The sequence below is a fragment of the Sinohyriopsis cumingii genome, chromosome 7 (assembly GCF_028554795.1).
Source record: "Sinohyriopsis cumingii isolate HCF-2022 chromosome 7, ASM2855479v2, whole genome shotgun sequence".
In the NCBI taxonomy this organism is placed as follows: domain Eukaryota; kingdom Metazoa; phylum Mollusca; class Bivalvia; order Unionida; family Unionidae; genus Sinohyriopsis; species Sinohyriopsis cumingii.
In genome coordinates, this window is record NC_142967.1 from 135,109,130 (window position 1) to 135,127,642 (window position 18,513).

At 33.7% G+C, this 18,513-nt stretch overlaps 1 protein-coding gene across 2 annotated transcripts in view; it reads right to left on the reverse strand.

Annotated features, from left to right (window-relative positions):
- The window catches only part of LOC149796187 (formylglycine-generating enzyme-like), a 40,489-nt gene that overhangs the window by 10,197 nt on the left and 11,779 nt on the right, over positions 1–18,513 (reverse strand). Inside the window, exons 3-7 of one of the 2 annotated variants that reach the window (XM_089966139.1) lie at positions 17,711–17,793; positions 11,675–11,797; positions 3,537–3,651; positions 1,768–1,884; positions 412–467 (exon numbers count right to left, since the gene is read on the reverse strand). In XM_089966139.1, coding sequence (XP_089822265.1) covers positions 441–467; positions 1,768–1,884; positions 3,537–3,651; positions 11,675–11,797; positions 17,711–17,793 — 465 coding nt within the window. In that variant the 3' untranslated portion in view covers positions 412–440. Of the gene's footprint in view, positions 1–411; positions 472–1,767; positions 1,885–3,536; positions 3,652–11,674; positions 11,798–17,710; positions 17,794–18,513 lie in introns of both variants that reach the window. The other variant, XM_089966138.1, reaches the window with a different exon arrangement.

Consider the following 18,513-nt stretch of genomic DNA (forward strand, 5'->3'; position numbering starts at 1 on the left):
TGATAATCTCCCTATGGCTTCAATTCCTGAATCAGTGGTTGCATCAACACAATATTTCACTAATATACTTCTTGAAATATGAATTTAGTCTCATATTTAATGATCTAACAGCCATCCTAAACATTGTTTTAAAACAAATTCCCCTGAACTGATGGTCTTATCAACACTATGTAAATGACTATAAAAATATGTAACTGATCCTGATGGACAATAACGTTAACATGGTAACCAAAGTGGTCATCTCAAAATTCATGTTATCAGCACTAATGAATGGTGGTGACTTCTAATGGATTTCTATCAATAATTTTCTGTCAGCTGTGTCAGTCCCTTCAAATGAGTCTTGTCTACTGATGGATGGCCACCTGATTGTGTATATTATAAATGTGTTTATAAAAATGTAACAAATGTTACCTTATGACACATAAAGGAACCTCCTTTCTTCACCTTGTCTGTTCCTGAAGAGGGACCTTTCTTTATCAAGAAAAGAAGACAAGAAAATCAATGGATCAATTTAGATTCATCTATGTAATCACAACTAATATGTGATTACAGTTAATTTCTGACCATGCATGACTGACTTAAAGGAAGTTCATTGTGATGTACTTGTACATCTGTTAGAAAAGCATAAAATATATCACACATTATGATCAATCAAAATAAAAACAGGACTACTATAAAATGTACTTGATATATATTTCACTAAAAAAGGTAGATTAATGGACATATACTGGTAAGTCATGTGTGTAGTGCATGCAGCTTGTTACTGTCAGTAGTTATGACCAGTTTTCATAACTTTAGTCTTGATTTAAATTTAAGTCTAAAATCCATGGATCTGGCTCCAATTTCATCAATAACTCATAAAATTGAGCCTATGCTAATGATATCTGATTGGTTAATTTTAAATCTGATTTAATTTTCAACCTGTAGGAACAAATGGACAGACATGCATAAGGATGCCAAAGTGATCATTATGTTCAGTTTCTGCCAAATGAGGGTGGGCTCAAGAATAAACTATTTACTCAAATTGTGTATGCATTTTTAGCCTTTCCAGCTTACTCATGTTTGTTATTTAACAAATGCAGAACTATTAATGTTTAACATTTATTTTTAGATAAAGTGAAAAACACCTTCATTACAAAACTTAAATATCAAGGCTAAAAGATATTAATTTTTTTATATTGTGTTTTTTTCCACCTTAAAAGATAAGACATGGCAATGTCTATTGCACTAACAAAGTCTTAACTTCATTGCTTCAAGTCTGTGGCACACTTATTATCATCCAAAAGTTTGAAACAGAAATAACTACAAAAATTGTGCTGTTATTATTTGCTGTTGACAAATTGCCCTAACCCCATTAGAACTGATCAAACAAGCGATTACCATGCACTGTACCTGTCAGTAACATTAACAGTTCCACATTTAAATATAAAACACATTTTTAAACATTAATGATTTTAATATACTTAAGGAATGTTTCAATACTTATCTACCACTTTGTGATCCTAATACATATCTTCATGATATCATATAAGTTTGCATACCAATGACTAAGTAAATGATTGCAGTAACAATGTTTTGGCAAAAATACTTTAAACAGAGCACTTTCAAAACTTCTATTTCATTCTGTATTGTTGCAGAATAGACGGACATACTACAAATGTATAAGAAAGTTAGAAATACTAGCTGAGGTGAAGACAGATAGGTAATACTAGCTGAGGTGAAGAGAGAGAGAGAGAGAGAGAGAGAGAGAGAGAGAGAGAGACTAACTGCATTGTCCTTGAAGTCTGATGTGTGGTGAACTTCCCACCAATCTTGTGTCCATTCCCACACATTGCCAATCATGTTTTTCAATCCAAACTTGTTCTGCTCTTCAAAAGCTGTCACCTTCAACAGTTATAAATAATGCTTCATTTACTTCACTTCCATTTTATCAACATGAACTGGCCTGGAACTCATGAACTTGAGAATAAGATTTTGTTTTGACAATCACAAATGATGTTACTTTAAAAACTCATTTCTGGATGGATAGTGGAAACTCAATCTCAGACTCTGGCCTGGCTGATAATATTCAAAATTCTGATTAATCGACACTTTTAAATACCTTGTAGCAAAGTAAATAAAAACCCACACAAATATTAGTTATAGAATATTATAACCCCATTTTTAGTATTCCTCTTTATAGGAAATAGTAGGACATGCCTCATTCTGGAAATTATAGACCAATTGGTCTCAGTGACCTTGGCAAGGTATGATACATTTAAAACAAGAATTATCCAGAAATGACATATACATAGAAGATCTTACATCAGTGCTCATTTCCAATGAAATTTTTTAAACAGCTTGAAAAAAATGTATTTTTTGCAAACCTTGGTGAGGAAATGATTGAAATTATTGTACAAGTTTAATAAATTTCATCACTGTAACTGGAATGAAACAGTGCTCATGTCACTTAACTTTAATATGTTTAATATAGTTTATTTATAAAATGATAATCATTCATGAAGATTTGAGCAATAATGATAGAATATGTGAGTAAATACATATTAAGACACATTTTATTATTTGAATGAACTTCATCCAAGTTACACAATCCATTATTAACTGAAAACATGTAACCGCTATTGCAAGCATAATCAAACACATCTTCAGTAATTAAGGGTCATCAATCCACTATATTCTACGTCAATGTGGTGGAAAACAATGATGACCTTTGGCTTGTGAAGATGTGTCAAACATGGATTACTAGTTTGAGCTCCAATTCATCCCAGTGAGATTCCTTGTACAATATAAATTCCACATGGAATAGCAACATATCCCAGCCAAGTCATGCCTTTTTCAATCATGCTGGATTGCACTAACTAGTATCACATCTAACTAGATCAGATTGATCATTTGGTAGTGCTTGTTTACATTTTAAATTGATCAATCTGGTGGCCTAAGTAGTGAGAGCATCCAACTTGTATGTGGTAGTCGTAGGCTTGAACCCTAGCCGAGTCATACCAAAGACTTAAAATTGAAATGAGCAGCTGCCTCATTTGGCACTCAGCACTAAGAGATTCATGTTAGGACTGGTCAGCCTTGTGTCTGGATAATGTGACTGGGTGAGCATCATGCTACATGTCTGTATCATTATGCCCCAGTGTTAGGCATCACTGTAACAACCACACTGCAGACATCATAACGATATGACTGAAAAATTGTTAAGACTACGTTTAAAATCCAAATCACACAACAAGCCTGCTTAACAATCCTGGATAAAGTTAAGTATCAGAAATGAAAATTTAAGATGAATAGACAATCTGGGGCCTTAAGTCCTCTAAATGACCACAAACAAGTCTGGAAATTTTAACTCTTTTGAGGTACATTACAAATTTGGTTAAAATCTATTAATTTCCTCTTAAATCAGTCTGCCGAAACTAAATTTTTGATGGACAGATAGATTAATAGATTGAAGAAAAGACAAGGGATGTGGTTACTAAATGGCTCTGGTGACTTTAACAAGCAAGACACTAATAAAAGTAAGAGACATAGCTTACAGGTGCAGTGCCAAAATATCCATCATCCTTTGTATTAGTCAGAGGAAACTCTCCATGCCAAATATTCATCCAATGTTTATCTTTAGGATTCTCCTTATTTCCCCAGGGAAATAATCTACAAAATATGTAAACAAAGATCTTAACAAACATTTTCTTGTAAATTTTACCTCAATACACATTACATTTTGAAAAAACAAGAAACTAAAAAAGATCTGAGATCACTCCTCTGGCTGACATCCACCTAACAGCTTAATGCTGGCACAGCTGGACAAGTAATCTGTGTGACTATGATGCTTTTCATTAAAACCCCTCAAATTCTGATGCATGGTTATAAAAAAGGGTCTCTTTATTTTTTTAAACAGTGGATATATTTTACAGTAGATCATATCATTTGTAAAAAGCCTTGACACCAGGTTATCTCTGTCCAATTTAGTCATATTCACTGAAATATTTATTTCTGTAAAATGAAAATTGTTTTCATGTCCATGCATCATTTGTCAAATTTGTTCAAAATCTATTATATTGTTCTTTTGAAATTTCTCCAAGGCTTTTTTTAAAAAAATTTTAGTTACATTTTAGTTATAGAGTCATTTAAAAATGCATATTTGATGGTGAACAGGCATAAACAGGACAAAAATAAAGATGCTTTCTACTAAATTGGTCCAGCTCTGTTATGGGAGAAGTTGTTATGGTTTCATATTTTTTGTGACATTGATCATATTAGCTGCCACAAGCACATAATCTGTTCAAACCTGAAAGGCTAAATTACATTTCCAGCAGAGCTAACTAATTTTACTGTTATTCCAAAGAATGTTGCTGTGGTTGTACAGTGTTTAACCTTCTATCTGGTTTCAATTTGCTACTATAAAACATAATGAGAAGTCTTTTGCCACGATGCTTGTCAAGTCTAATCAAATTATGCTGAGCCATTTTTTTCTCTTTCTAGTACTGACAGCCATATTAAATGGTAAATTAGCATAATCTGTACAAAACTGACAAGCCTTCATGCTTTAATAATACAGTTAAATCCTTCCGAGTGGTGTTTGAAGAGGTAATGGAAACATCAGGATACTGGAATCCCATCAAGGACAACAAAAATCTGAGTCCCAAATTTTTCTTTCTTTACCATCATGAATTTTTCCCCAGTAAACCTAAACCCCTCAACTCTGAATACCAAAACAATTTCTATCATGAATTCATTTTTACACTCAAAAATACCATATAAAGCTGAAACTTTTGTTGAAATTTGAAAATATATTTTAGCTGCTAAATACCTGACATATGCTATAATAGATTAATTATGGTAAACAAGTACTGTAGTGGTCTGATCTGAGAAAATGCCCGAAGGGCACATGTGGTTACAACAACACTTAACACATGCATCAACATAGATTAGTGCTGACAATAGGCTAATCAGAAATCTTTGCACCATACAAAAGAGTAAACTTGTATGGTTAATTAATGTATTGATAACTAAATGCTTATAGGTAAGCCATTTATTTGGATACAGTCTGTTCAGCAGCTTATGAAAGGAAGTGAAAAATGAGCCAAGTGGATTACAACGAACACCTTTACTACTAGCCTTATGGCAAAGTGGATTACAACGAACACCTTTACTACTAGCCTTATGGCCAAGTGGATTACAATGAACACCTTTACTACTAGCCTTATGGCCAAGTGGATTACAATGAACACCTTTACTACTAGCCTTATGGCCAAGTGGATTACATAGAATACCTTTACTACTAGCCTTATGGCCAAGTGGATTACAACGAACACCTTTACTACTAGCCTTATGGCCAAGTGGATTACAATGAAAACCTTTACTACTAGCCTTATGGCCAAGTGGATTACAACGAACACCTTTACTACTAGCCTTATGGCCAAGTGGATTACAATGAAAACCTTTACTACTAGCCTTATGACCAAGTGTATTACATAGAAAAGCTTTACTACAAGCCTTATGGCCATGTGGACAACATAGAAAAGCACTACTACCCAGTTTGTTAAGTATCTCCACAAGTAAAACATAGGTACAGCCATGTTTGGGTGCTGGTAAGAGGCCCAATTTATTTCACTCACCTCACTGTCATCAACCTAATATCCATATGCTGTAGCAACTGGCCAAGATATTTAAGCTTTCAACAGCAACCATATATGATGGCAGGTTAGCATTTATTTATCTGTATGGCTCTGAAAAATTTAAGGATTACATGTACCACTAAAATTTAACAATCTTGTTCATTTATGTTTTTCAGAAGTCATTTAATTTGTTTTCTTTCTTCAGTTATGGTGATCATATTTAGCAGCAGCCTGCCATTACAGTTCAAAAACTAAGTCATAATCTTTGACCTTGAAATCAGGGTCACACAATGTTGATCATTAAATTCATCTGAAACATAATTATGATGTACCAGTACACCAAATTTGTTCATGATCCATGTATAATTTATTCATTTTATTGTGCTGATGGGATATCAGTAAAGCAACAATCTAATTTTTTACCTTTGACCTTTCATGAGAGGGTTAGATTTTGTCCTGGATATTATGAAGATACACAAATATTCCAATTCTAATTGAAAATAACAAGTTGATTTTTTTTCTTCATGTCATTATGTTCACATAAAATCATATCCAGAAACTTAGGTCATGATCTTTGACCTTGTGTTCAAATCCATATAATGCTGATAATCAAACTAATCTGAGATTGGATTTTAAGGCACCCAAAAACCATCAGTTTGATCAAGATCCATTTCTATGCTTTCAAGTTGTTGTTTTTACAAGCTACCTGCAGTCCAAAAATCCAATTTTTGATCTTTTATTTAAAACTCAAGGTCACAGGGTAAAGTGTGGTAGAACTGATCCATAAATGTGTTTGATGTAATGTTGAGATTCACCAACATTCCATATTTAATCTAAATTCTCTGTTGCCATCTTGACTTTACCATTTTGATCTGTAAATCGTCAGGGTTCATTATACCGTACCATTTTGATATGTAAATCATCAGGGTTTGTTGTAAATCATCAGGGTTTGTTATACCAAACTATTTTGATCTGTAAATCATCAGGGTTTGTTATACCATACCATTTTGATCTGTAAATCATCAGGGTTCATTATATCCTACCATTTTGATCTGTAAATCATCAGGGTTCGTTATACCTTACCATTCTGATATGTAAATCATCAGGGTATGTTATACCTTAAGTTACCATTTTGATATGTAAATCAACAGGGTTCGTTATACCATACCATTCTGATATGTAAATCATCAGGGTTTGTTATACCTTACTATTATGATCCAACAGATTTTAAAAACAGACACGTCTTATATATTTTAATATAATGTCAGTGGGGGTAGGGATGCACGTCTTATATATTTTAATATAATGTCAGTGGGGGTAGGGATGATGCAAGTACACTTGCATATCTTGGTGGTGATATTTAACAGTGCAAAGTCTATCAACTATATTTTGTTTTGTAATTTATTAAACACCATTAAAAAAACATGGTTTTTATTTTATTCAAATCTTAATGTCCAGTCATTTTCTAGAAAGCTCAAAGGACCACTATTCTCCATTGGATGATGTCACTTTTTTGAGTCAATCACACTGAACCCTCATGGGACCTAAAAGCACTTTATGTGCATAAAAAATCCCATCAACACTGTCTGGGAATATGACAGGTACACTGTAAGAAAAAGTGAAATTGATTTTTGTATACAGGTGACCTCTGTATGCAGATTCATCTTTTAAACTGGTTTTTTGAACAAATACCATACAGAGAATACCAATATTATTATTATTATTATTATCAACAGATTTAATTAAGTCCATTATTCCACAGAATCATAAAATACATGCATATGTTGTTCCATTATATGTTACATACAAGATTACTGTATCCTGCTCCCTTTAATCCAGCTGTAAATTAAATCATCACTGACTCTTACAAGAAAAATTAATTGATTTTTAAAAGCTGGTTCTTGTAAAAGACAAGATGCATCCTCTTCCCAATCTTTCTCCTTATCACCGCAGACTGGATCATGATGAAAATCACAGCAAACAGACCCAGAGGAATCCAAATGGACTATTGTTTCCTGGATTTTGCTGTTGGTACATTGACAGACGAGAGGAAATTGAGAGTTCCTTCAGCAAGATGTCATCTGGTCATAAATCTTTTCCATTTTCTGGGACATGATTGCATTCTTTATCTCAGTCTCTGTGGGATGTTCAGTAAGGTTGCACAAGGCTGTGGGTCAGATAGGGTTGCTGGTTCATATCTGTTCAGAACTTAATGTATGTATTGCATGCATCTCTTTACTTGTTGTCTCTCACTTGTAATGGACTTGCCATTCCTATCTTTGATGGGTATGCCTCTAATGAACTTGACTCCACCCATCTCTAGTGATCTATAGAATGTGGTCATCTCTCCTTGTTGTGCTCCTAGTTCAGGTTTTTCGGTTCTGCTGCCTCATTTGTCCATTCTGGCACATATAATCACTTGCCTGTCTTTCACTTTGTACTCTGTCTTGAGATGTTCCTGAATTCTTATAGACTTGGTGGTCAGCAGTCTTCCTTTCTGAGCAATTCTGTCAAAGACTTTCTTCCAGGTCTCAAGTATTATCCACTTCTTGACATTCCTTTTCTTGAAGCTCAGTTAACTCTTTTGCTTGTTTTGATGCATGTCTGAGATCAATCTGATTAAAATCAGATCTCCGCTGTCCTACATGAAGATCTGACGATGACTGCTTAAGGGTAATGTTCTGGTGACCTTTGAATCAGTCACTAGAAATGCATCTTTGTAAATATTATACATTTTTTATTTAAAATTAACATTCACGTCATTAAATCAATCTGAAAAATGTATATTAATCTCATTTAAAACAATTATCATGGTTCCCACGCTTTTCTAAAGATAAATTTCCAGGTCATTTCCAGTTTATTTCCGGGATGAAATTACTTTTCTCAAGGTTCACATATAATCATTATTGAATAGAATTAAAGAACATTTTAAGTAATAAAACATGCATTTTCTAAATCTAAAGATGTTTCTCTTTCAAGACACTCCAAAAACATCGAAGTTAGAAAAGATGATCATGTACAAATCCACAAAATGTATCACACGAAACAAGTTTGATTATATTCCTATAAATTGGCATGTAAAGTCATTTCAATGTACAGAATAAAAATTCTAACTTTGTTTTGCTGCATTATGTTGCTTAGTGGGAACAACATAATGAACATAAATTATGTTTTGAATCCTTTTAAACCTTTAATTCTAAAGAATTCTATAGAAATATATATATACATGTATCTCACAGAAAGGTAACATTTATTATTACATGATAAAAAAAAGCAATAAATGCAATTAGAATCTTGTCTTATAATGGAAAGAGTTAAACCTTGAATTTATCTGAGTCAATAAAATCCCAAACAAGATTTTTCAGACAACCTAATTTTCTTAAGATGATCTGGTTAAAAATCCATCATTTAAAAAACATTTTCAAAAGGGTTAATTTAAATTTCGACAAAAGACCTTCAAAATTAAATAAATAAACAATGATTGAATTTTCTGTAAAATCAACTTGTATTCTTGTAATTAGTTAAACCAGTCCCCAAACATGTACTGATACAGGGGGTCATATCATTTTTCAATAACACAAGGGATGACAATTTCTCATTTCAGCTCTGAGATTCAACATTTTGGACTACAAATTTGGCTTAAAACAAATAGCAGTCCATTTTCTAATCCGAGTTGCCTCCAAATATTTACACCCCATTTTTCACATCTGGACATTTAGGTTGGGGTGTGGGGTCACTTCAATTGCATATCAAAAATTTTTTATTTGCCACCACCGTGCGGTAGCGACATGTGATAGTCGCTTAACAGTGAGCCTAGAAAATTTAAATTTGTGTTATATCGACTCGTACCTGCATGAAATCGAAAGGAAAATGATATATTTTATCAGAAATGGCAAGTATTATAATCGTTATGTTGTTAATCAGCTGATGGACAAGACAAATCTACAGCATAGATTGAAACCTGACTCAATACTCACCAGTTGCATTACTAGTCACATGACTTCACAAATCTCAAATGACGATATTGGAAGTCCAATAGTCACGTGATATCAACAACAAAAGACCTCCTTAATAATGATGTTGTACAGGAATTCAATGGCGCTGTAACAAAAGCACGCAAAACAAAAGCGCGCCGACAACTGCATGCAGTGATAAACAACCTGATAAATATGCACAAGACAAAAGCGCACATGTATACAAAGATAAGGTTGAGAAGATAATACAAAAAAGTTAATTAAGACAATACAAAAATGTTAACTGAGAAGACAATAGCACAAGTAAATTGTACGGTTTTCTTTACAAATTAACTGCATGAATCAGCCAACTTTTTCTCATAGTACATTAATTCTAAGCAATGCCAACTTCTCAGTCTTTTCAACCATTTAAATTAACTGATCCACGCAGTTAAATTGTAAAGACGACTGTAAGATTGAGCTTTAAGGTGTCTGCTCAACCTTTTCCACTCATTCTTGTTTTGGTCAATTATAAATAAATAACATTTCTACTTATGATTTATACATAAATCAGGCTAGTTTTGCACAATATTCTCCTTTTTTTCAATATTTTAATAAGTCAATAATAGGTTTGTTAACATTTCACAACAAGTGTGTACAGGGCACCTGCCGTATATAGAGTAATAAACATTCTAAGTAAATAAACCAACATTTTTTAAAGCAAATTTATGTTTTATTTATTTAATGCATTAAATTGCAAGAACATTTGTTCACATGTTCTTAGGCGCGCTCAAGTCCTGCGTGCTTATGTTGGCAAGCATTTGTCTTACGTGCTTTTGTCGGGTCACCAAATTCAATTAATATATTAAATGAAAGCCCAGATCCTTTTTGTAAAAACCAGCAATCTGTCCAGTCAGATTTATCAAGCAGAAAGCACATGTCAATGTGGTAGTCACATGATACAACAAAACTCCAGAATTTGTATTAGAATATATAAATATGGAGAATTTTGTGTTCTTTCTTTTTTTGTATTTTTATTACAACCAGTATTCAACTTTAATATTTGTTTAATTTTTTTCTCTACAGCATCTGAAAATGTGGGTTGTTAGATTTGTGTACTCATGCGACTAGCAACGCAAATCATGAGTACCAGGTCACATTTCATCAACGCCATAGTTTTATCTTGTCTTACAGCAGATTAAAGACATAATGATTTTAATACTCACAATTTCTGAGAAAATAAGTAATTTTCATATCGATTTCATGCATGTATCACTCAATCCAACAACGTTAAAAGTTTGCTAGGCCATCTGGTAAGCGGCTACGCTTTGCCACCACCATGTTGGCCTCTCATGATGCAAGACCGGTTTTCATGCCTTCCATGTAAGGAAAAATAAGGATATGATGCCGACTTTGAAAATAAAAGTCTACTAGACGAATTCAATCCACTGGGCATTTGGATTGACTCAGCATATATGTTTACTGCAAGCAACCAAATGATCCATACTGCACTCTCCGAATATTCTGGTTAGAACTCGATAAATTGAACTCATGATCAGTTTAGTTACGACTAAATTACGCGATTGTTTCGGGCATCAAGTGGTGGTAGAAAATTCCCGGGTTTTTCCTGAATTTTATCAATATTTGCAAAATTCAAGGACTTTTCACGGTGAGGAAAAAATTATCATTTCTCCTGACTTTTTCCCGATAGCATGGGAACGCTGATTTATGAATAATCATCAATCAAGGGTAAATCTGACAGTTTTTGCACTAGTTATGTGAGCCACTGGCATGTTAAACAAATTGACTATCCTTGAGGGGAACTTTTGAACTCAAATTAATTGGTGTCACAGTTTTCTGGTCATAAAAAGTAGGTGGCCAATAGTTGGAGGGGGGAAGGGGACCAATGTATAAAAAAGCATAAAAAGTTAATATGTGCAAATAAGTAGCAAAGGAAAAACAAAATTTGACAAATTTTGTTGGATCCATTACCAACTAACTATAGCATTGTTATAATGGGGATAGCAGCATACTGAGGAGCCTCAGAGTGAGGGACCACTGTATTAAATAAATTTGTATGTAAGTAACCAGTTAACAACTGACCTGTCCTTCAAACCACCCCGACATGCATACTCCCACTCTGCCTCTGTAGGAAGACGCTTTCCTGCCCAATTACAATAAGCCACAGCATCATTCCATGATGCATGTAAAACTGGATGGTCCATTCTACAACAAAAAAAGGCTTTCAAATATAAAACACTGGGAAACACATGCTGGCAATCTTGAATGTAATAGATCTTGATTTTGTGATATATCTAGCTGTATTAAAAAGTAATTAATAAAAAGTTGCTTCAGTCACAGTGAGCTAAATTGTGCATCTTCTACTGAAAGAATCTATTGTTTAAATATGATAGCTATGAGTAGGTAATGAAATCAAATTCCAAAGAGGGCAAGAATAAAATGTAATAATAGTTTGCTGCTTTTGAACTGATATCTTCTCAGTGATAACTTAGCTAAATATCAATTTCCATAGATACATACGGACAGCTTAGTCAGAGTGTCATTCTTGTATACAGATGAGATATGAATGTGTTTAAACAGTTCTCAATCAGTAATAAAGTGTACTGACTTCACTGACACTGCCCTTGTATTCCAAAAAATGATCAGCTGCCAGGCATACATGCCAACCCCTGGTGAGGAATGAGTGTAATCCAAGTGGACAAAAAGAGTAATCCAAGCAGAAAAAGAGTAATCCACATATAACATGATAAACATTCAATAAGCGTATGTACAAAATGAATAATTTATCCCCCTGGACTTTTAACATCAGTTGCTGCATCCAGTTTTCATATATATATATAACACTCTCAGCTTTGAAAAGCAACAGACTCTCATTCTGTTTTTCAAAACACTTTGTACCAGCTGAGACTATGAATGTTGTTTTGCACACCAGTAGAAAACCAAGTGCTGGGTTACAGTGCCTTGATCTGAATTCAGTTTTATTTTTGTTAACAATACTGACAATGTCTCACAGTCAGCATTAAAATAGTAAAGAACCAATATTCCTTTCATAACCTGACAAAGAAGAGGAAATTTACATCTTCCAGTTAGTGGGTCTTTTAGCTGGGAAATAAGATGAAAAAAATCAACTCTGTCCACATGAAGTACATTGTCAGGTAGAGTGCCAACTTGATACTTCAGGAATTCTCCTAATTTATCAGCAGCCTTTCCTGCAGCGTGGTGCATCATATGACAGAGACAACCTGATATGTACAATGATGGAGACATTTTTCAAAATATAGAATGCAACTCATTTATGAATTCCAGTCATCGCTGATGCATTATCAGCTGAAAACCCCATACAGTTCTAACAACTTATGTTTATTCAAAGCATTATCAAGCAAATAAAAAAGTGTTTTCTCCAGTGGAACCTACTGTTAATTCTGGTAATGAAAGAAGAGCACTCTGACTTTGCCCTTTTCATTGTCAAAGTCTCTTACACAGACTGGGTACAAGTTTTTGTCATCATAATCACTACTCCTGCCTGTTGCAATACTAAACGGCACAATTTTCATGGCTTCTGCAATTTTAAGTGAAGCATCTTCTGCTAAACACCTAACAATATTAGATGATTTTGTTCTTGCACATGCATATTTTCTGCAATTTTGGCATCAGGAAACATCCATTTGAACAAAGGACCAATGTAGTCTTCTACCGCTAGGGGTAGTCCATTTTCTGTTAAGATCTCAATACATAATGCCTCTGCATTTATAAAATTCATGTCCACAATTTAGTTCTGCTGTAAAAAAGAAGTTACATTAGTATTGGTGTTAGTAAAACGAGCTAATTCAAGGTTTCTTTGTTTTACCACCATGACCAATATTAAAATCCTTTCCACACAACCTGCAAGGGGCATGAAACTGACCTAGAATGGAATGCTGTATTGTATAATTCACATATTCATCTCTGAATCAGTTTTTCATCTTTTCCTAATACATCCATGAAATTATCTAAAAAAACATTTTTGCTCTAACACACACACTGACTAGAACAAATCTGACTTGACTTTTAGTGCCAAATACCAACAGACTGGTTGTGTACCAGATATGAATTGGAACAAAGAATCTGCGAGCAAAGATTAAAAGTTAGAAAACCAGTCTATTCTCTCCTAACTAAGCCATACAGCTGCTATAAATAAAAACTAAAGTCAAAAGTTTGAAAGTAGAAACCAGCATGTTTCTTGGAAATATGGCAGCTGCTATAAATAGAACATAATACTGTTAGGAAAGTACATGTAAGTTTCCAGACAAGCATACTCTTATGTCGTAGTTACACAGAAGCCGTCTTTTCTAGAATATGGTATGTGGGATTAATGGGAAGTTAACAAAAATAAGAAAACAAATTATTTTTTTGGAGAGGGATATACCAAAAATGTGTAACATTTATGCATAAGTGGTAATTAAGTGAAAAAAAGCATAATGATTATGCCTAAAGCATAATGGTTGTATGTGCCAGGTAATCTAGTTAGTAGATCTGATCAGACTCTATTCAGCAGTGTTTGATAAAACATCTAACATTAAAGGTTTTCTGATGCCTACATCAACATTTTAAGGTTTTCCCATTTCAATACAGACTCGGTGACTCACTGACAGCATTAGAATTTTATGCTGAGTTGCATTCCATCCAACATTTGCACAATTTTTCATGGCAATTTTGACAAGAACTTATTTTAAAGTTATATTTTGAAGTAATGATAGTCATATTTAAAAGTAGATCACCATCACACCAGTATAACACTGATGCTATGAAATTTGGTAAGATTTTTCTGAGCAATTTTTGAGGGAACAAATCTTTACTGGTTCTCTTATTTTGTGTAAAGGCAGCCATATTTGATGGAACATAAGCATCTTTAAACAAAAGGCTGCTGATGCTTGGGTGCTGTTAAAAAACTGCTTAAAATTCAGCTGTTTTCTTTCCACAAGTTCTACGCATGCAGAGATTTACAATTTTTTAAATATATAAAAGTCAACCTTTCCTAGGCAAGCTGAACTTACTTCTGGAAATATGAGCTTGCCCCAAACCTGATATCACAAAATGCATATTAAAAAAATGTGATCAAATAAAATATGGGATATTTTACAGAAATTGTTCCACACACACACACACATATATATATGTATGTATGTATGTATGTATGTATGTGTGTATATATATATATATATATATATATATATATATATATATATATATATATATATATATATATACATACAGTGGAGCCTCGTTAATCCGGACTCCGTTTATCCGGAAACCTCGCTATCTGGACATAATTCAACAGGAATGGAATTCCTAAACGTTAATTTGCTCCGTTAATCAAGAAATCCGCATTCCAGATCCGGAAATCAAAATCGGGGACCAAAGTGTAAAATTAAATTAAAACTTGTCTCGATAATCTGGAAATAATCTGTCCAAAAATAAGAAAATTCGAAAAATCGTATGTGAAAATACAATCAGAAGAATAATACATAAAACACAGTAGTGAAGCCCTTGAGAATCTATGGCCACTATCAATAACTAAGTAGCGTGACCATATTGTAACCAGCGATTGTATAAACAATGTCTGTTTTAGCTAGTCGCCGACGGGGGTGTTAATAATTGAATAAACACACTGGGATCAAATCGTCCACGCTTTTTGACCTAACATATGGTAAATAAATTAAAAGTGTCATTAAGCCTCTTTGTTGTTTACCAATTGTATGTAACAATCACAGTTTATTGTTTTCTGTGCAAATACAGTTGACATTTTTAAGCTGTGGACAGTATAGGGCTTCATTTTAGAATAAAATGGGGACGTCAATCATTAGCAACTGTAAAATATGACTTATAAAAATGACTGCATTTTATTAGTTTACCATTACGCATTTAACTGGGAGATAACAGTTTGTATGCATTGTACTTTTTACATATATTATGGCGACACCATCAAGCAAGCGCAGACGAGTAGAGATACCGGCCAGCATAAAAAAGAAGATCACCCAAAAGCTACAATTCAAGATATACGCCAGCATATTATAGCTTACTATTCCTTAGACATTGGCAAGTCGACAGTTGCGGACATTATAAAAAACAAGGACAAATGGTTGTCTGTACCTGCCGACTCAGCAGACCTAACCTGCGCTCGCTATGCCAAATATCAACAAGTCGATGATGCCGTATTCATGTGGTTCTCAGACATGTCGGCCCACCACGCCGCCGAGGAATTCGTACGGATAGACGAAAAGGAAGAGACAGGGCAACAACTCAACAATGACGACATTTTGACTCTGGTATCTAAAGATGAGGTTCCAAACAATGATAATGAAGAAGACGATGATGACACTACCGACCCCGAGGGAAAAGACATTACCATCAACCAAGCCAAGGACAGTATAGCAACATTAATTTCGTATTTTGAGCAGACGTCAGCAAATTTCACCAGTGATGACATAAAACACAATAGCGAAGCCATTGACAATCTATGGCCACTATCAGTAATCATTGCAGATAGATCCGCCAAAGAATCCAGGCAAACAATGGTTACAGACTTCTTCTGGAAATTGACATAATAAATGTATGTACAGTACATACATGTACATGAACATAGTGTGATGTGTTCGATGTGTTAATTGTCTAAACTTCTATTTACTGTAAATGTACGTACAAGCACATGTTATAATAATGTGAAATAAACACAAATTAATAGATGTATTCATTAATTTATTTCAACCATTATTGAATATACAGTACATTACATTTAAAGCTAGCATATACATGTACATATATACTGTGTGATGATATCGTAAAATAAAAAATGTGCATGATTCAATTATCCAGAAAACTCGTTAATCCGGACATATTCGCTGGGAACGAATGTGTCCGGATTAACGAGGCTCCACTGTATATGGATGTATGTATGTATGTATATATATATATATATATATATATATATATATATATATATATATATATATATATATATATATATATATATATACTTTCACTGTTGTTTCATACTCTTGATGACACCTTAAAAATAAACATCAATTAAAGTTATCAAAAGAAGATATGTAAATAATATATGTAGACAGATAATGTAAAAAATGGTAAAAATGCAGATAAAATTAGAAGAGCAGAAACATACATGTACATATTTACAGACATTTAAATGAATAGGTACAAAAGGGTTTGAAAATAGCTTCTTTTTTTAAGAGAGATAGGTGTAATGTTTAGGTAAAAGGCCTCAAATTGAAAAATTAAACAACCAATTACATGTGCTAGCCTGGAATACTCATTAATGATTGGAACTTTCTTGTGAAGCATCATACTATTGTTTTTTTAAAACAGGTTCAATTAAAGCTAGAAACTTTCATTTTCTGCCTATATAAGATAATAGACTCACCTCATCAACTACATCAACAATAATGAAGGTTAGACTGTAATGGTTTATTTATACTCACAACTGAAGGATCTGTGGCCATTTATTTCATCCATTTACTTAACAATGATCATCAAGTCCCACTGAGTTACAAATACTATCATTAAAATGAAACATATAAGCCATAACTATTTATTGTTTATTTTTCAAAACTTGCTTTCAACTGTAAATATTATCAATATCACCTCTAAGTGAGAAAATGTGAGACTAACCATTATGTTGACTACAAGATGGGAATGACATATGATAAAAACTGTGGTCATTTAATATAAGAATGTGGCACATATAAACACTAAATAAAGAAGCTGATGTACTATGTACTGTGGCAAGATTACAAGTTGCAAAACTTGCAGAGCATAAAGCATTACAAACAGAACACAACACCTTTCTCCCTCTCTGTAAATTTTTGGTCTTGTTCATGGACACCTACATTGGAAATTTGAGCTGCCAAATTTGAAATTATCATGGGAGTTGGGCAAGTGGATTTGTAAATCCCCGGCATGTTTTTACATAACTAAAAATGAAAACATATCAATAAAAAAAAAGAGTGAGTACAAAAGATGGACATGGATTTTTCTGGGTAGGAAAGGAAATTTCAAATGTGTTGGTTGTTCAATAATACTGGATACAACTGAAAATTAAAGCTGTACAGTTGCAATCCAAACCTGTCTCTTATATGTGATCCTTTTCCCTCTGGATGTCTCCAATCAGCTCCATCAATTGGCACCCACCAGGGGGCAGCAGCCACCTATAAGTAATAATCTCTTCTAGAGATACATTCAAACTACAGTTATGAATATCACAATTCTTCCATGATAACTTCATGCTTGATGGGAAGCCCATCCATATGGCTTACTAAATTCTGGCAAAATTTTATTTCAGACAAGGCTTTTTTCTAGTAATAAACTCCTCCCTCCAACAATTTACAAAGCAGCTCTCACTAAAGGAGAAATACTGTAGTATTCTGTGCATTACCATGGAAGTTCTGGTGCTGTATTAACACAATGTCTCAAAAGTGTACAGAATCATATCTTTGTAGCAAAAACTGTTTTCATTTTGTCAACAAGATTAGCTACCCACTCTTTGCAGTATTATCAAGATTAACAAATAAAGTCATTCTGAATCTGCAAGAATAAGAAATGAATGTTTACTAACACTGAACTGTCAAGGTTCTTTTAAACAACAATCAAAATTACGATGGCCACAAGAGTTACAAACTTCTGTTGCATAGCCATGGTTCATGCCTACTACTGAACATACTATTGCATATTCAAGGACCATGCCTATTAGACACTGTTGCATAGCCAAGGGTCATGCCTACCACTATATGTACTGTTGCATAGTCATGGGCCATGCCTACTTCTGTACATAATGTAGTATTGCCAAGGACTATGCCTACTACATATTGCTGCATAGCCAAGGGACATGCCTACTACTGTACATACTGTTGCATAGCCAAGGGTCATGC